This window comes from Necator americanus, chromosome X (assembly GCF_031761385.1).
Source record: "Necator americanus strain Aroian chromosome X, whole genome shotgun sequence".
NCBI lineage: Eukaryota > Metazoa > Nematoda > Chromadorea > Rhabditida > Ancylostomatidae > Necator > Necator americanus.
The window spans coordinates 3,882,247-3,903,082 of record NC_087376.1 but is presented as its reverse complement, the minus strand read 5'-3'; the positions used below and the strand labels follow the sequence as shown (position 1 = coordinate 3,903,082).

The following is a 20,836-nucleotide window of genomic DNA, read 5'->3' as shown; positions in this document are numbered from 1 at the left end:
ATTGATGCCAATTCTTTTTTTATACCTTTGCATGTTGCTTTGAAAGCATAAAGGAGTAAAGGATTAAACGCGAAGCATCACTGTTTCGAATGTGGAGACGCCTTCCGTACGCGTTCGACTTCACCTCAACTAAAATTGCTGAAGTTTTATGACTGCGTGAGCAGCCTAGCAATGATTTGCGAAGGTTAGCTGATTTGTCAAAACATCTCGGTAATTGTTTTTATTCTTCCAAGCAAGTTTGATACCAACTGACAGACACCGGAGGGATGAAAAGCTTAGTTGGCGCGAAAGCTCTCTGGAACCACCGGTCGTGCAGTTACAGCTGAACCTCTTACCAAGTGCGCAACACCCACCTACGGAAATTTGAGCTATCAATCTTTCTTTTCCTTACAATCACTAATCTCTATAATTTGTTTTATTGTTGTGCCAACGAGGTTTTGGCGGAACTTTCTTTCTAGGCTGACGTTTCGACACCGTAGCCTTCATCATAGGCCTGAAGGTGGTTCAAAAGTTTTGATGCCATGCATATCCCATCAAACTCTTCTTTTGCCAACCTTTGATATCTTTCTGAGTTCATCAAACAGGAACTCTAAAGAGGAAAACAAACTGACCAGTCTCACCGATTAGCGGGGGTGGTGAACCACCGCGTTCTTCCCTGATTGTCACCCAAGGCGAATGGCCAATGTTAGCAAACTGCATCTGAGACAATCCTTTAGCTTTTGGAGAGTAGCGTACGGCATAAACTCATTAGTGATTGATAGACTCTTATTTTTGTAATTCATGGAAGGTTTCCCGAAGAAAATCCAGAATGATCCTAAAGCTTTCCTAAAAAAAAATAGTTCTTTCTCACCGGCTAATATCGTATATTTTATTTCAAAGTCATTCTCTTCATGTGTCTCATTCTTATGGAGCGTTAATGGTGTCGCCAAACTTCCATTCCTTTCTCCCACTTAAATGTTCTTTGATGTCAACCAGCATTCTTCCAGTCTCTCCTATATAAATGGCATCGCATTCCAGACAGTTTATCCGGTAGATGACTCCGATCTTCATGCAATCACCAGTGTTACCATATGAACAAACAATACAACATTCGGACATAAAACTGTCCATAGTGGAATCCGTTACGAACCAGTTGCTGTCGCTTGATACTGTCAGGATGTTCACCAATACAACATCATCCGGCAGTTGTGCTCGCCAGAAGGCGCAGTGCACTGAACCAGTTAAAGAATTAGAGATGAAGTAGATGAACGTGGGAATTTTATTTTCACGTTGCCCCATCATTGTTTTATTCGAAATCCGAGATTTGGTGTTATATTTTAATCTTGTTAAATCTTTGAACTAGCTATGCTCAAGGCTAGTTTTTTTTTTGATTCCTCCTATTTCGTGTGCATATTTTTATAGCTCTTTAGACCATGTTGCAAACAATCATCTTTTCATAATTTTTATAATTACTTCCTGCCACATTAAAAATATTGCCATTAAAAATATTTGACTGGTGAATTCAAAGATTTTAAAGAATTTCTTTGAAAATAGTCCTCATTACCATCTTTTTTCTCCTGTAAACATTCTTCAACTTTACATTCTTTTATTTTCTGCAGAGTTCTGCAAATTATGATATAAAACATTACTTTCTATCTACAATCCAAGGATCTTTTGAGAAACCATGCAACGCTGAGTACCTCTATTTAATATTGAGCATCTTAAAGTATTTTCCGATCTTATTTTTAATTCTTCGCTACCTTCTGTTAGGAGAAATCAGTTAGTTAGTTAGTTAAAAGTTCAAAGAAAGACTTTTTTATACTTTTTATTTTAATCTTCGCAGAAACTTCACGCTGTGTTTCATGGAATTGAAAACTTGGAATTTAAATGTAGTCTACTACATTCATTGTACATCATAGTCTGCAACAATTAAAATCTTCTCTATCACATGAGGAGTAATCGCACATTCTATGATGAATGCTACACAAATTATCTCAATTAGTTTCAATACAGGTCATTAAAGAGGTTGAATTTTTTTTTTTTGGTGAAAAAAATTCTACTGAATGCTTTTAATGCATCAGTCCACATTGCTTCACTTACTATGTAGTACAGTAGTACGCAATAACAGTAACAGTGTTAACATTTCATCTTCTAAGTTTTAAAGTTCTAGAATTTATAAGAAAGATCCTTCTTAACTAATAATTAAACATATAATTCTTCTAAAAAAATATCCAAAACCTGAGGGTTTTTTTTTTCTAATTTTTCCTTGTTTTCACTAAAATCCGAAAAAAATCACTTAGTACGGGGAGAAAACAGTAAATGTACGAAAATTAAATTCCTCAGCTATCAATTAGAATTTATTCCAGTATTTTAGGAATGGCCGAATTTTTAGGAGTGCTTATTCCTGCGTTCCTCCTAAAATTCCAGCGTAATTTTTGCTTCAAAGATAAGGATTTTCATAAATTGAAAAAATTCCCACACGTTCCTAAGCAGTGTTGTGAACACGTCCGGTGACGATGAAAATCGTTGCCGTTTGAATATTGAACCGTACAGTAATAGCTACCGTACTGCTCGCTACATCCCAGAAAATCCCAGAAAATAGTGGATTTCATGGATTGATTAACAAATCATTTATATGTAATGTTATACCTAATAATGTAATGTTATACTGTTATACTATATTATAAATGTATCAGTTTGCTTATAATCATTAAATGATGTTGTTTGTATAGCCTTCATTATCATTCGCTCATCTGACGTGTAACTTAATCCCAGTGATTCTGGATCACTGTGTTGTTGGATTCGGTCGAAAACAATGGCTGGCTGGTTATGTTTTGAAACCTGAGCACATCTGCGATCATCAGCTGGTCGTTTTTGATTTCTGATGATCGGTGTGCAGCGATGTTATCCTTACCTTCTGCTTATTCTCATTGTATTATATTCAACCTTTAAAATTTATTATATACTATATTTTATTAAACGTTTATGTATATTATAAAACCGTTATTTTGATACATATATTTATTTATCCTTCAAATTCGTTGTCAAATAATGGTATAATCTGTTTCCCTAACTCCTCTTTTCATTCTTAACATCTATAAAAATCAAAATAGAATTAAACGGAGAGAAATTTATGTTTTTTTTTGTTGTGCCGACAAGGTTTTGGTGAAATTTCAGTGTGGCGCAGTCGGTTAGAGGTCCGTTGTAGCCACACGGTCGAGGGTTCGAATCCGCCCTAGTGCTCACCAAGCCCTTCATGCCTCCGGGGTCGATAAATTGGTACTAGACTTGTCTGGGAGGATAAAAACACTGACTTGATCATCGGCTGGCCCCCGCAAGTCATTGTATAGGCCAACACGCGTTCCAAAACCTCAACGATTACGAATTCCAGTAAAACGCGTTGGCGCATCCCAGGTGGAATGATACGCCAGTGACCTTATCTTTATCTTTTTTTTACTATTACCCATTGTGTCGGATTTTTACGGAAAAAATGGATATTCATTGTAAATAAGGCGAAATTCTAGTAAGCCTCGCTCCATCTTATTTTTGTTTTATAAAACCTGTAAGTGTTTTCAAATAAATAAATAAATAAATCATATTTCAGGCATGTTGAACACATATACATCATATGTTGCTGCTTAAGAAAAAGGCGAAATTCGATATGAAACGATATTAAATAGATGCCAATTGATTAATTATTTTAGAACATATAAAAAATAAAAATCAGAATATTGAGAAAAATGTTTTCAGACTTGCACGCCTTTCCAGAGACAATTTCTTGATTTTCTGCACTCTGATAGAGTTCCCGTAGCCAGAAAATAAGATCATTCAGGAAGTAGCAACCTGCGTAAAGGGAAAAGAGGGTACTACATGCACTCAGTAATAATCAATGTAAATGAGAGAGATTACTTATTATATTTACAAAAAAAAGATGAAACCTTTGACATAGTGGAAATTGACATTATTTAGAACCTATAGAAGTTTCCATACTTGCTCAAAAAGCAGCACATATATTTTTGCATGTCACTTTTTTTGAAAAAATTTTCTCTTATGCAGTTTTCTTTTTCGTATTACCACTTCTCCTTTAAAAAGCTACGTCGTGATGTTAATATTTAAATTTTGCAGGATACCCTATTCATTACGTTAAGAAAATTATGCTTCTCGGCTTTTCTAGATACCATCGTACCAGTACTTTGTGTTTAAATTGCTCGAAATTTACCACGTACCAGGTTTTCGGAGAATTTTCTATGCTTTTCTATTAGGTTTGTGCAGAAATAATGCGCGGCTTCAGATAATATTCCCTAATAATCAGCTATATACTAATCTATTTTCTATTATTCTACTGTATTAGACTACTATTCAAACATTCACTTCGAAACGCTATAACTCGCCTCAAAACCAACTTTATCAATCGAAATAAGAACCATTACAGTGCACGCATCTTTGCGACGACGAGATGCAAGTTTGCTTTTTTCTCACTGCATGCAAATCCGAGCTTTTGGAGTCTACGAACTTCTGGAAGTCGTTTTCGGCAAAAAGTGATAGTCAGTTAGCGAAGGGTCTGACGAATGAGGCTGAGTCTTCTAGTCCAACTCGTTCAACTTCAGTAGTGTCACCTTTGAAATGTGGGGCCGGGCATTGCCGTGAAGGAGCACCAGGCCTATTCTCTTCACTAACGCCAAGCGAAGATGTTGGAGCTTCCGGTGCATTTCGTCCAGTTCTATGCGGTACTTCTCTGTAGTAATGGTCTCGCCAGATGTCATGAAGCTGTAGTGGAATGTAGTTGTAGTACACCACCACACAGTCACCATGGTCTTCTTCGAGAGCATTTTCTGCTTTGGAAAGTGCTTGGAAGCTTCATGCTTGTCCATCCATTGAGCAAGACGCTGCCTGTTCTCGCAAAGGATCCATTTCTCATCGCAGGTAACAATACGATCGAAAAATAGATAGCTCTTGTTGTGTAACAGAAGCGTTGAGCAGATCTCAAAACGGCGGTTTCCTTTGGACCTCTTCAGTTCACGTTCACACACCCACTTGTTCAACTTTTTCTCCTTTCCAGCTTTTTCGTAATGGGGACATTGAAAAGTCCACGCCTATTTCGTGTGCAATCTCTCGTGTTGTGCTAAATGGATCATCTTTGATTATTCCCTTCAGCAGGTGGTCGTCAACTTTAGAAGAACGGTCGCGACGTTCCTTATCTCTGAGTCTCATATGGCCACAACGAAACCTTTGGAACCAGCCCCGGACCATAAATTCGGTGGTGCTTCCCTCACTCCAAACAACGTTGATGTTCCGAGCTGTCCCTGTTGCAGACCTGCCCAGCTTGCACTCGTAGAAGAATCGTTGGTGAAAATCTTGCCTGGACATATTATCTTCTAAGTCTTGACACTGACCAAATACTGATTTTCGTTTAAAATCACTTCAGCGTTAATAACCATGACGAAATTGGCTACAAAACGCCTTACGTATCCTAAGATTAAAGATGAGTGTAACCGGAAAAAATTTGTCGTGAAGATAAGACAGCAAAAATCGCGCATCATTTTTGCACCAGCCTGATACAAAACACTGAGCATCTTCTGAAGTTTCTAGAACTGAAAATTCCGAATATTTGAGAAAAGTCGTCATTGGCATATAGGTAGATGGGTTAGACCAAGTTCAGAAAGCATTTCTCTATAAATTCTGTCCTTTCTGAAGGCCATTATGGGAATTATTACGCAACCTCGTAGAAAAATTGTCGACTGGAATCGGTTGCGCATATAGTCACAGTCAAATCTGTTCAACTAAGTTCCCGCGACGCATCAGCAACGCACGCTACGTTTCTGCTTGACGCGCACACGCCTCCTTTTCTGACCTGCCACATCAATATGCCCATCGTAGTCAACGATTTTAACATCATATTCTGTACCCACTACGTTCATTATTTATTTGTGTCATTTCTGCACCGAAAAAGGATGTGAAGTAAAGCCTCATTCATCCTTGTAGTTTTTTTTTTATCCATAGAGCATAAAACTTGAGCGTTCAAACCAATGAAATAAACTATCAAAAATCAAAATGTAATTGAATTTTTTTTCGGGATCGCACAGTCTGCTGAGGGTGTTTCGTCAATGAAAGCCAAAAAATGGGAATGTGTGGATCCAGAATTAATATAGCATGCAACAATTTTCTTTTTTATCCATAAGATATCAAGGACACTCTTACGTAGAGCAGCAAGATATTTATGCATGAATAGAATGTGATGTCTTGTCACCATCTCAACTTCTCATATGTTCCAATCCAGCGTAGCACGTCCTCTTCCTGAAGATTCCACATTTTTTTTTTCAGAACGTCTATCACTACTGATTAGTTTATAGAGAATATTTTTATCTCAAGTCTCTATTAGTATTTTTTTTCAAAAGCACACACACACCTTATAATCAGCGTCTTTGTTGAATTAATATCCATTCATGTTAGAGTCCTGTGAATTGCATTTCTGTTAGCTTGTTGATATTTCCTTTTGATTAATCAGTTAAATATCTACTGATGAAGGCATCAAAACAAAAAGCACAAACCAATTATAAACGATTCACTACTTGTTTTTTTCTAATGATAATTCAAAAACACATCACTGTTGAATACAAAATTAAGCTCATCAGAATGTATGAATTTAAAGCAGCATAATAATAGATTTTCGGTTAAAGGGTAGCATACCACAAAACGGACAATGTTGGGATCTCTTCACGAAATGAATCAGGATTAGGAGTGTGAATCAGCAGTATGAGCGGGATCACCCACAATTCCCATTAATTCTCCCCAAAAAGCGGCGTGGGAAACAGTATTGATGATCGAATTTTCCGTACGAGGCAACCAGTGATGTGCCACATCTACGAGCGCTGCATCGTAGGCGAAATCGATCGCTGAAACTCTTTCCAGTGCCATTTTTTTAGGATAACAAGGAAGAATTGACTGTGATCGGGCTCATATTCGTTATCCACACCTAACCTTAACTCTTTTCATGGTGAGATCCTAACATCTTCAATTTTATACCTTTAACCAAAAATTAGTTGTTGTTTGCACAATAGATTAGTGGATTTATTGGAAGTTTGGGAAAAAATAAATAAAACACCTTTATATCGTTCAGCACATCGATCAACATCAAAACAATTAACTAAAAGAAATTAGAAGCGCCTCGGAAGAATTTTTTGTTGACTAATTTTCAGTACTATCAATCTCACAAGTCATTCATGGTTCAGTTTATCTAACGTCTTCAGAATTCTTTCCATATGTAGTTTTCTGGGATAAAGCGCTTAGTCAACATATTAATGTCACCTGTTCTTACTCATTTACTCGTTCTCGTTATTCCTTTCCTCCTTAATTTTCCTTAGAATTACTTATTTTGAAAATTTTAAAAGCAGCATATTCATTTATTTCAGTTAGTCATATTTATTTATGAAAATTATAATATTTTTGCTTTATTATCATGATCGAAAGGTTGTCTTTTACCTCTATAAATGTCATTATAGACTTTTTATTCAAAATCTTTGATTCTATTTGCTTCCTCTCGCTGGAAAGAAAGTTTTTTTTTTCTCGACGTTTCCAGACATTTCGCGCATATATGTGCTTCTTTAATCTCCTCTCTTCCGTGTTTTTGCTTGGAAATGCATTAGAGGGAAGTGAAGATTGGTAATGTGTAGTTCGTAATGAATTTTGATAATCACAGGTCAACAAAATGTTCCGTGCTACTATCCGTATTCGTGTTTATTCGTTTTTTGATAATATTTAATGATTCCTTATTTTTTTCTCACGCTAGACAAATTTTTAATACACGCTCACCTGAATTCCCTGGCAAGGAATCATCCATACAACTGATCGATGAACTTGTCACTTGTCGATCACAGAGTTAATTGAAATACTTTTATTAGTGAATAAAAAAGTAGAAATATTAAAGATGAATTAAAATTTTCAAAACAATCTAATATTAACTGTTTTGTGAACCTAAAGTCTTATTTTTACGTTTCTTTTCCAGAGGAATAAATAAATTGTGATAAATTGTATTCTAATTAGACGTCTAGTAGTATATGTAGATTACACATGTCCTTGATTTTTTCTAGGATCTGCTAAGGTAGCTGAAAGATTAGCTATAATAACAAAAATAGCTAATAATATTGGCTCTCTTCTTCATTTAATGCGACAACTGGAAATTTCTATACCAAAATTCAAGCACAATTGAATTTTTATCGTTCTTTTTTTAAGGATTTTTGTACATCTAAATGGTAAAAATACATAATAACTCTAGGAACACGACATACTTTTTCTCAGCAAACTGTGATTTAATTCATTCTTAACATGTTGAGGATCTGAGAGCAGAAATTCATGTGTGGATTTATTCAAATCTTCCATGATAGGATGAAGAACTGATGTCTCGAAAAAAAAACAGGAGACATTGAAAAATGTAGAAAAAAAATCGAATTCAATCTTTTTTATGATTACTGTAAAATTCTGATTTTTGTAGTATTGTGATAGTATTTCTATATCCTTGAAGTACCTCCGGATGTACCAGGGTGGACGGAAAGTACGTGCACGTTGTTTGTCGTTTGATAGTTAAAACGTGATAGAAGAGGTGATGCTAGGATTGTGGATCTCTCACGCTAATAGAATTTTCAAGCAGGATTGGCCGACTGATGATGGAGTAAAAATGGCGTGTTGGCATGTTCCTTGCTGCCCTTGTTCCTGGATATTTAAAAAAGACGAATAACGTTTGAATAATTCGTATTTTGAGGATTTCTCTGCTTAGTTCTACTCATAACAAAAGTTAAAGAGCAATAAAATCCTCAGATCCTCAGAGATTCCTCAGGACCGACAACTTACTAGCAGTGCATCCCATTAATTCTCAAATCCTTCGTTTGGATGCTTCTGTAAGAAACAATTATGGATATTTTGTACAATTTATTTAAATATTTCCACTTGTTGTATTTTTTCTTTTTTAGAACAAAAAAAAATCCCATCAAGTGGCGAAAATTTCTAGGAAAATAGTGTTTCTATGTCCGTTCACACTTTTCAGTCATCCTATATTAAAATTAATAAATTTGTAAATATCTCGGGTGATTTAGAATTCGACCAAAAATAAAGTGAGCATTTTTTTTGGAATTTCAAATGCTTAAAGGCATCACCCCACGAATCTGAGGTTGTGCAGATTTCAGGTGGAGTATTCGTATAAGGGATGGGAGACCACGGATAGGAGGGTGATTCCGTCCATTTCTTCCTAATTGCCGTAAAAAACGGCCCGGAAGATGCGGCGCCGCACAAGGCTGGCGTGCTTCAGTTAAATTTCCTGTACAAAATAGTGCGCTAAAATGCCTGAAGCCGTGTCTTCCGGGCCGTTTTTTACGGCAATTAGGAAGAAATGGACGGAATCACCCCCCTCTCCGTTGTCTCCCATCCTGTATACGAATGCTCCGCCTGAAATCCGTACCACATCAGATTCCTAGGGTGATGCCTTTAAGCAAGAAACACCCGCACACAAAAAAATACACATTCGGATAAATAAATGAATATTTACGTATTTATTTTAGTTAGTCCTATTTTCTCTTCATTTTCCCCTATAGTACACTTGCAGATGTTTCTAAATAACTTAAAAAAAAACTTAGGATCAAAAATCTTAAACTCCCTTGAATACCTCTTTTTTTAGAGTACGATCCTTGTCCTTAAACTCTAAGAAAGGATTGTTCTCGCATATTTGCACATTCCACATTCGAAAAAAAAGCTCGCACATTCGAGAAAAAAATCCAAGAAAATGGTTCAGGAAACATTAAATACTCCCAAATAAACTTTATTTTTATTCTAAAAAAATTTTTTAACCGATTTAGATCTCGTGACATTTACATAGCATAACATGTAACTAGTTAGAAAATTCTAAATTATATATAACATCGTGTTTTTTGATACCGCTGAGGTTCGTTGACTCTAGAAAAAAAAGCGTGGAATTTTTTATTTCTGTAAAATCAGGAAGTGTATTTTTGTTGATATTAAAGGATTTTATGTCACAGAAGCGTTTAGCACCTATTATTTTTTCCTCCTATGCATGTGAACGACAGTAAACGAACACTATTAGCTTCAGTCGTAGCGTCAGTCCATGAAGCATTACTAGGATATCCTGTTTATCCACACATTTCGTTGCATACATGTGCATCCCGCACTCATCCCATCTATTCCTAAGAGTCTAGCAGGTTTTTATTATAGATCTTTAATGAATTCATGTCATATCAGGAACAGCAGTCACTCTATTTATTTTTTTTTGTTTATTTAGCTTGACATATCTAACATCTGTTTGTTGTTATGACTAACTAGTAGTTTACTCTGAGAAGGAGAAAAAAAAACTAATATATTCGTTCTAATAACGTGTGTGAACGTGTGCTACGTGCTAATAACATCTGACTTGAAATCATTTGGAATTCTTACTACTTTTTTACTACTTCAATTTTCTGGATTTCTATTTAATAGCACAATTAATGGTTAAATAAACGTACATGTACAATCCGCCATTTTTGCACTTAGCACCTACATATGTCACTTTTTTGAAAGTTGATATCCTGAAAATATAGGATTCGTTTTGATAATACATTGCTAAATCCCGACTACAAGAACTGTTATTTAGAAGGTAGGTATAAAATTTCAAAGTTATCAATAATATTAACATGTTATTTTTTATTTATTTATTACATTAACTAATCATTTATCATAATTATTTGATTACTTCAAAGTCAAATGTAATTTTTCTCCTATTTTTTATTGCGGAAATAACTCTATATTGAAAATATGTGAAGACATTTTGAATAAAAGATACAAAATATTAACAAAATGACTTAATACAAATTTATAATAAACTTATAGCTGTATAACAACTTCGCTCATTTCTGTATTGTCTCTTTCCACAATATCCATGAATTGAACTCACTTATTCCGCAGTTTTTCCACAGTTCCTCGTCAATTCTTTTTCTAATGTGTTTTGTGATTCTCTCGCAGTACTTCGCTAATTTTTTTTTTCTCATTTCTAGTTTTAAAAAATCGAACGCTTGAACTTTCAATGATGTTTTTGTCTGACGACCTATTACCACATTATTATTTCGTCGTATGTTTTTCAGGATGATCCCATAAATTGCTCGAAAACATTTGCTACATCCTTGAAACTAGAAGGACAAAATTCAATTATGGAAGAGGTTAGTTTTTAGTCAGTTATTACATAATCACACACTACGTTACGTATTTCGAAAATATGTGAAAAAAAACATGTATTTAATTTTCAAGAAAGCATTGGAATCTGTGTTGGGGTTAAAAAGTTAATTTTTGTAAATATCAGAGAAAGGAAAGTACAGATCTACTCATTATTAGTTCAAATTTAATAAATCCTACAGGAAGAAGAAAAATTCTCCCTCCTTTTCTAACATTTGACATTTTTTCTGTAAATTTGGACCTTACTATCGAAATATTTTTGCAATTTTTTTTTTTTGTTTGATTCTAAGTAGTAATTGACAAATTAGAGTAACATTAAAAAAAACTTACTCGTACTAAGAATTTGTAGACATAATGTAGTACAAATCGAAGTCGGTCTTTCCAATAAATTCCATTAGTATTATGGCATAAATTATTCATGATACAATAAGCATACTGTATTTGAATTATCGTGGTGTGAGTTATTCATAAATACACGAAGAGTAGGTTTGTAATAGGAAAAAATATTGATTACAAATTTAGGAATTCTCTTTGGTTGAATGTAAACATCGGAAGATATCCATAAGATACGAGGAATTAAAAGGAAGCTTAAATTCATCTAATTATTGGTTTGCCACATTTATAGGAAAATAAACTTTAAATTCTTTAATTATATTAGCGTGGAACAATTAAAATAAAACGGGTACCCTAAGAATTGAATCCACTAAAGGCAACATACCACAAGAAACACCCTCGTTGTGCGATTTTTCCTACGAGACACGTTAGAACGCCACACGCATATACACTCGCCGCATCCCTCAGCAACCCATTCATTGGTTTTATTTGAGTAGTCCGTTAGAGAAAAGTTTGCGATCGTCGTTCGCTTGATTATAAGCGCAAAGAATATGCAGAGTTGACGCGTTATTATGTGCCTGGTAGGAAAACTCGTACAGGATAACTGTTTCCCACGCCGCTTTTCAGGGTGATTAGGGAGAAATGAATATGTAAACACTCATATTCGTAATCTACATTCCAAACCTTATATCTGGAAAGATTCCAGCGCTGTAAATTCGTTGTATCCTGCCTTCAAATTATTATTTTGCTCTAGTATGTTTTATATTCAATAAAATTAATTGAAGGATATTAAATCCTATCCCACATTCAAGAAAAAGGTACGAAACAGTAGGAAACATTGAAGAATTTAATGCTCTTAGCATCTGTTATTAGCCTGACGTAAATCCTTAATGACCCAAGGGAACACGAGAAATACGATAACGAGTACGATTAGCGCTGGCGACGTCGCCGACGTTAATCTTCGGCTAACTACGTGAACGATAGGACACTTTTTCTCGAACATTCTTTATCCCAAGAGTCCATGCGATAACGCGTGTCAGAGCATGGATTTATCCATGACAACTTCTATTTACATTTGAGCTTTTCTTGATATTTCACATTTTTCTCGATAACAAAGTCGGAATTTCTTCTGGATTCTTGATTGAAATGTATTTCAAAAATGCAAAAAATTGTGTTTCACTTCCGTATAGTCGTTCTTATCTTTATGAGAGCCTTTATTTTCTGGAGTTTTCTCTTCTTTTTTTTTGGATGTAGTAGTAAAAAAATTTGTTTTTCGGTTTATTCAAGTAAGGAATGGGTGGGTAGACAACTAGAATTCTTCACATAAAGATAAATAAATAAATGACTATAGCCAAATAAATGAAGATAATATAACAATCAATAAATGAGGATAATAAATAAATAAATAAATAAATAATGACATCAAGGATAAACATAGGCAAAAAATGCATCCATAAACCCGACGTGGTCGTTTTTCATTCTCTTAAGTTGAAGTCTTCAGAAAGTCTGAATTTTTACAATATTGGTTATATGCATGACATGAATTCCCAATCCACTTCATATTTCATAGTTAAATAACCTAATTTTGTGTGAAAATAATGTTTTCCCCTCAAAAAATCGAATAGCACAATACAATAGATTCATCATCATTATACGCGGAAAAACTGTTAACAATTACTGCGTGCATGGTCGATCTTGCAGGATCTCGTGACCAACATACCAATAATATCATTTGGAACATACATTTTCCCAATTTTAGTCATGGAACAGAGTGAAAAAAATATCTTTAAAGGCAGCGTACCATGAATCTGACGTGGTGAAGGAATCCTCGAGAGGAAAACTAGAGATGGGATATAGATTGCGGGATCAGTGGTGGTTCCGCTCATCTCTTCCTGATCATCGTAAGAAACAGCGTGTGACCCGCTTTAGTTCCTACGAGAAACGTTAAAACGCTGTTCTATATATATATATATATATATATATATATATATATATATATATATATATATATATATATATATATATATATACGTTTTTGGTCCCCTCATTAGCCGATTCATTTGTCTCACATAAATAGGCTGGTGAGAAGACATAATTGATTTTTGACCGCTCGCATTTGCATGCGGCGCGTGCGCAAAGGTGGCGTGTTGCAACTGAAATTGTCGTAGATAACGTTGTCTTCCAGTCCATTTATTACGACAATTAGAAAGAGATAAACAGAACTACCACTGATTCCGTAATCTACAATCCTAACTCTGGATATTCCCGCGGATTCCTTCACCACGTCAGATTTGTGCTATACTGCCTTTAAAAAAAAATTGGTTGCTCACTTCTTTCGTTGAAAAAAAAAATAGATCCTAGAGGTACTCCACCTTCGTCATGGTATCTGAGTTTGCGGTTCTACAAGAGGTACTCGAGCACTCGAGCACTCAAGCATAACATGGCCATATTTTGCGCGGACGTCATTTGTGCCGTCGATCCTAAGCAGAATCGGCATGCGTCCTGGACAGTGGCGTCCTCGTTTCCGTTCCCCCAAATTCCCAAGTATCCTTGAAATATCTGTCATAATAATTGCGCTACACATTTTATACCTCACACCATGCTATTTTGACCTTATCCGATTTTTTTCCGTGTAGTTACGATAAAATCGAAACAGTAGAGAATTTGCGAAGTTCACGTACATGTACGAATGATGAATATTTAGGTACCACAGTCTATGAAAGAATCAGCTTTACCGATATGTATTGATTGATATCATTTTAATTCTCAGTCTCTTTTTTCTCATTTTTCTTCTATGTCATCGTTTTTCCACAATGTATCATTAATCCACTGCATATCTCAGGAATTTGTTTGCACAACAGTTTTTAGCAAAGCAATCCCTAAACGTTAAAAATTTAAAAAATTACAAGACTAAAAATTTTAGCGTTTAAAAGATGAAATCGATAAAAACTCCGAGAAAAATTTGTATCTGAAATTTGATACTTGAAGTTTTTCCAAGTTGAAGTCCTCACAACGTCTCCTCTCCATCAATCTCAAATTCCATACTCATAAATTTTTAATATGGACAATTTTTTTTGTGACATATAATAACTAGATATCAGTTTACTGGTAGCATGATGGATATTTTTAAGCGGACTTTTTTGTCTCGTCTTAGGATAATCCATGAGGTTATCTAACGATAATATGATTTACTACGAATCCCTTCTCCTGTTGTTGTGCTTAGGTTACTCGTTGCTTTTCATGAGCGTCCCGGGAAAATTTGTTTACGGGGCATCTTTCCAAACTTGCATGTCAAATTCCGTACGTTAGTTACGATAGCATTTTATTGCCTCTATCAATTCTATATATATTGGAAATAGAGGGTAAAAAAGGATGAAGTTTCTCGCGTTAATCAATCCGCTTGGGATGCGCCCTCACGTTCGCTTCAATCCAGAATCGTTTGGGGTTAACGAACGTGTATCTGGCCTATACAATGACTTGCGGTGGCTAGCCGATGTGTCAAGTCAGTGCTTTTATCCTCCCAGACAAGTCTGGTACCAATTCATCGACCCCGCAGGGATGAAAGGCTTGGTGTGCACTAGGGCAGATTTGAACCTCCGATCGATTGCGCAGGAAGCGGAGCCTCTAACCGCTACACTACACCCGCCCATATATGAAATATGTCGAAAAAGTTAAAGGATTGGTACACCGGTGGCATTTTTTTTTAACTTTGTAAAGTTAAAAAAAAAATGCCACCGGCGTATCAATCCATTTGGGATGCGCCCACGCGTTTTTACTGCAATTCCTCATCATTGAGGTTTTTGAAACGAGTACTGTCCTCAACAACGAGTTCCGGAGGCGATCTTGTTGGTGTTTTTATCCTCTCAGACAAGTTTGGTACCAATTTATCGATCACGGAGAGATGAAAGGCTTGGTTGGCATCAGAGAGGTTTTGAACCTTCGGCAGATTGTGCAGTCAAAGCCGAATCTCCTGCCGACTGCACTAAATCCCAGACTGTACAATTATAGTAGTATAATACAATTATAATTATAGAAAAAAGATGTAAATCGTTTCATACTCGTAAAACTATGTGTCACATCCCTGGCTGACTCGCTGTCATTTTCTCCGGGTCCATCCGGGTTTTTTTTGTTCTGAATTTCATGTTCTATACTTTACTCTGCATTTATTTGAAATAACACATACGTAGGCTTTTTCATTATTTTTTTTCTAATACAGAATTATGATAGGATACCTCTAAAGACATTATAAACAGAATGTTCCATAGATTAGTAGAAATTTGTGGGATCTGCAATAAGAGAAGGAATAAATCCTCGAATATAATGGGTTGTATTTTTTTTCTTTTAAACAATCCACACTTTCTGGGCCTGTGTCTGATTTTTTTATTTTAAATATTACGAGAGTAAAATTTCTCCCTATGTACCACATGAAAGTAATACGTGTTCACAAACACAGTTAACAATGAGGACACAGATGAACACAGATGAATTCCATAAATTCTTGTTAAATGTTCAAAAAGCTTGAGAATTTTTTCTCGGATATCTGGAATTTGTGATCAGCAGCACCTGTAAGAACCGCAATAAATGAGACTTTTCAAGAAAATACATTAAAATCAGTAATATCGATGATTGCTTGGGGGAATCATCCAGGACGTGTCAACATCCGCCATCAGAATCCTCAAATTTCCCCAGAGGCTAGATTTCGTCCGTCGTATTCCTTTAAATTTAACTGATATATTTCCAAGGATAATGCGTACTCTGCTTACATATATTTTAAGACGGGACCGAACTGGCCAAGCTACATTCTATGTACAGCAAGAAATCGATCCATTTGTGATCGTATCGATTTTATTGGTTTCCGTTTTCACCGAATTTTCAACATTCTACGTGAGGTATAAACATACGTTAATTACAGATCTGATTATAACTTTTAGAGAAAAAATTATCTTATCGGATTTTTTTTTTACATTCTCCTCTTTATTTTCGTTTCTCAGGATATCTTTTATAGTACAGTCCAAGAATCCTGCAATAGTACTTAACGGAAAGGAGGATGAAGAGGTATCATTCGAGAAATAATGCGTTTTTGAAAAGAAAACACAGAATTTTGGCGTATAATAGCGTCCAAAATAAATAAAATAAAATAAATAAAATTATAGTAATAATTAGATAAAAGAGATTAAGGAATAAGGGTGAGGAGCGGGAAAAGGAGACGATGAGGGTACGGTACATTTTATATAAAACCACTTGACTTCCGGTCCGTATCACGGCCATTCGACCAGTTTCACTGTTAGATAGCTATTTTATGTACCGTAATCGGAAAGAAATGTATAAATTTGCATTGAAGAAGGCCAAGATCCCATTAATCATTTTTTAACATCCCTTAACTACTCTTTTCACTCCTTTTCTTCACTTTTTTCGGCATAAATCCATAGTAAAAGTGGTAGATCGCAATTCTTCAAATTAGGTTTTCAAATAATATATTGTTTATGTTCGTGGATATTCTATGTTTCCGATTCCTTACAAGTCTCTCATTTAACCAAATGGCTTCCAAGAAATCAAAGTTCCTACTGAAATTCACATATATAGGCGTAGCCTAACATTAATCGGTTTCATCTCAAATTTCTTCCTCCAGCATTTTTCGAGAATGTAATCCATAGCTTAAAGAAAATTGTGGATGCACTATTCTGGAATTGCACAGAATAGTTGTTCAGTCAGCCATCTCCGTTAACGTGATGTTCTTAGGCCGATTTTCAACTAACCATGTATGAAATTAAACTGAAAAAATAATGAAATTTCTACCGCTTTGCTATCATTTCATACTTTTTTTTCTTTTTTCATGCTTTTTTTCATACATTACTTATTCCTTCTTCTAAAAAAGAAAACCAGGAAAAAAAAACTATTTCTTTTCATAGCTGTTGACTCCTTGCAGAAGGATTTACATGTCTGGGTTTTTCCTGAGATCTACATCCAGGACATAGTCGTCTTTATCTTGAAGACAGCTTTATTCTCTTCACTCACTATCGCGTACTTTGTTAGTCGTTATCCTGAGATCATCGTCGATCGTGATCCAAGAGACGGGAGGAACAGGGTATAATATTTACGATACTTGTTTATTTGATGGAAGAAATCCTCAACAGTGTTATTTGTCTTACAAAGTAAATAGATTTTAACACTATCATAGTTCTATGCTTCTTTACTGTTCACCGTTGCAAGCCATTCCAGAAATAATGCAATTTTTTCTGTGTTAAATTCAAACACAGCACTTTGTATTTCACTCAACCAGTCAATATATTTAATTAAAATTAAAAACAGAACTATATTGCTTCACCTTTCGCCTAAAATTCATTTTCAAACTTTTTTATAACTGCAACTACAGAATTATTAGGAATAAGTAATTTTACAAGAGATGCGTGTAGTCCAATCGGTAAGTGGTTCGGCTGTGACTGCACAATCGGCCGATGGTTCGAAACCGCTGTAGTGCTGACCAAGCCTTTCATCCATCTCAGATTGGATAAATTGGTACCAGGCTTGTCTCTCAGAGGAAAAAAATATTCACTTGACACATCAGCTCGCCCCCGCATGTCATTGTATAGGGCTAGACATGTGTTTATAATCCACAAACGATTCAAAATTGAAGTCAGACATGCTGATGCATCCCTCAGGGATTAATTAACGACGTGTGCTTTATATTTTATGACAAAAAAATCATAGAGATCTCTGATGTGTTGTTCGTTTTTTTTTCAACCCTTCATAGTATAAAAATATACTCTATCTGAGTTTTTCAATCCCAATTTCAAAACTTATTTTAGTTTTTCAAATTTTTTCAAATTTGATTGGTCAATATTAATTATTTTCATTGTTTAACTCGGTAGTTTCCTAAAACAGAAGAAAAGCAAATTGCTTGATGCGTCATACATAGTTCTTCATTATTTAAAAAAAAAACTATACCTCTCTAGTTTTTTTTTAATTCCAATTTTTGCTTAGCATCATTTTTTCAAGCACATAGGATCGTTCTTATATAATAAAATTCTTGGGATTGATCAATTCTTTCAGGATGCAACATCCTTTTGACTTCTTCAATTAAGAATCGTTTGTTGTTTACAAACAAGTATGCGGTTCAACCTCGTTAAACTACTCGGTGTTTTCATTCTCACAAACACATCAGATGCCAATTTACTTTGCTCGATGTAAGGTTTAGTTGACCTGTAGCGGTTTCGAACTATCGACCGTGTAGGCGCAACAGAACCTCTTTCAAGGGTACTACCCTTGGGCTTCGTTTCCTCAAAGAGATCAAAAAAAAAATTAATGGAAGCAAATTTGGCTTGTTGGCTCGTTTTTATTTTAGTTTTTGCTCAGGAAAGAATTTTCGATACTGTTATTTATTGACCAGAATCCATAGATACAATTTTTATTAGAACCAAGTAGATGAAAATAGAGCTGAAATGTTGGCATTTAAAATTTGAAAAAAAAACGAAAATCATCATTTTTTCAGGAAACCCTATAAAATCCAACCATCGGATTTCTTGGCAAATTTTTCTAATTTTGTTCATGTGTTTTAAAGAAGCTGATTCCTTACCATTTGATTGAGGAATGAGTAGTTCTTGTTTCTTTTCCACCAGACCTAAAAATGTTCTTAGGAATAAAGAGGAAATATGATATATTCTAATTGATACAGAATTCTTTGCTATGAAAAAAAGCCATGTTTTTTTCATAGCAAAGAATCCTTAACCAAAAGGGTATTTTTATATTGTTGATCATTCTCTTTGGTATTATTTTTCATTTCCAATTTCATTTTATGTTTTTCTGTTCTGATTTTCGATTACGATAATTTTTCTAATACGTACATAGATTTTATCGCATTCGAAGATCAGAACGAAAACATATAAAATGGAAATGAAAACGAATTTTTGGTGCTAATGAGAATAATCGACAACGTTGAACAACGTTCCCACTAATTATATTTTTATTTTTTATTTTTAATGACTTTTGCACTTTATTTTCGTATTAAAATAAAATGTCATTTCGATACAACAGAGCATCCATAACATTCATTTCTTCTTGCATTTGATTGAGGTGATAAGGTTGACGTTTCTGTTCCGTGTTGAGGAGAAATCCGTGAAATTGTAAAAAATACCTCTTCTATTTTGTTTTGGCCCTTGAAAAATGTGAAATTCGAGTGAATTTTTTAGGCAAGGAAAAAGTACAATAAAATGGCGAGAAATCTGCTTTTTTCTGTTTTTTTTTCCATCATCCAACACGTTTTCCGACATCTCGTACCTTAATTTATCTGTTTTTTAAGTTCTTCTCTCTTTTTTTTTGCTCACTCTCTTTTCCTTAATGTTTTTCATATCTCATTCGATGTCATAGTAGAAATCTCACCAGAGACCTTTGACGAGTTCGACTTGAGAAGCAGAAAACAAAAAGTGTCAAGAAAGCTTTGTTTCGTCCGCTTGACATTTCATTTTACTATAAAAATAAATTTTAAAAGCAATAAAAAAGAGGAAAAGTAAAAGGAAAAAGGAAGGAAACAAAAAAAAAGAAAAAAAGAAAAAAATGAATATAAAAGCATAGTGTCTTGTAAAGTAAAAAAAAATCTCTCTTTCAAACAACTTTTGAGATTTTGCTATTCATACAGCATTCAATGGTATCTATATTTCCGAATTTGAAAAAAAAAACGCCTGCGACTTATTTCACATCAAAATTCCTCAGTCTTCTGTAATCTTCTGCAATCTTAAAGTACTCATTTCGGCTTAGTTCTAATCTCTTTTGACTGTAACTGAAGAGGCATAGTTTTTTCTTTGAATCGTGAACGTTTAATTTTTCTTCCTGGGATTTGAAGGATTTGAAACCATCGTAATACTTTGTGTTTTTGAAAGTACTTATTCACACATAACTCGCTTTGTATCTGACGTCTCCTGTCGTCAGCATAAATTGTGTTGTAATCTATTTTGTACTTTAAGAAATTAAATACACTTTTTTCCATTATTCCCATCAACAGTTTGTATCCTAATAAACTTTCGATGACGGGGAAAAAAACTAGTAGAAAAAACAACTATATTAATTCATACTTGCCTACTGTAAGACGACAATTAAAAGAACTTGAGTATCACTAAAGATTACGTAAAAATTTACTTGATCAGGGAACTTTGTACTTTTCCAGAAAGAAACTTTCTCAAACGTTTGTTTTTTCCATCTATTCAACAATCCACGAAGTAATAGCGTTTACTTTTCAATAAGAAATATTATATTAAGCCAGTTGTGAGGATTTAGGATTAATTGGATTCACAGTGGCAACCAGGAAGCTAACTGTAATACTTCTGGA

At 34.7% G+C, this 20,836-nt stretch overlaps 3 protein-coding genes across 3 annotated transcripts in view; 2 read left to right on the top strand and 1 right to left on the bottom strand.

Annotated features, from left to right (window-relative positions):
- Positions 1 to 4,435: 4,435 nt before the first annotated feature.
- On the top strand, positions 4,436 to 4,720 carry RB195_021436 (uncharacterized protein; the record flags this gene model as incomplete). The annotated part of the gene is made up of 1 exon (XM_064208164.1): positions 4,436 to 4,720. The coding sequence occupies one exon, from the start codon at positions 4,436 to 4,438 to the stop codon at positions 4,718 to 4,720; it is 285 nt and encodes a 94-aa protein (XP_064064045.1).
- On the bottom strand, positions 4,525 to 5,897 carry RB195_021435 (uncharacterized protein; the record flags this gene model as incomplete). The annotated part of the gene is made up of 3 exons (XM_064208163.1): positions 4,525 to 4,814; positions 5,207 to 5,338; positions 5,831 to 5,897. The coding sequence occupies 3 exons, from the start codon at positions 5,895 to 5,897 to the stop codon at positions 4,525 to 4,527; spliced, it is 489 nt and encodes a 162-aa protein (XP_064064044.1).
- Positions 5,898 to 11,162: 5,265 nt separating this feature from the next.
- Positions 11,163 to 20,836, top strand: part of RB195_021434 (uncharacterized protein) — a gene marked incomplete at both ends in the record, with an annotated part of 33,286 nt that continues 23,612 nt past the window's right edge. Inside the window, one exon of the mRNA XM_064208162.1 lies at positions 11,163 to 11,171. Within this exon, the coding sequence (XP_064064042.1) occupies positions 11,163 to 11,171 (9 nt within the window). The remainder of the gene's footprint in view (positions 11,172 to 20,836) is intronic.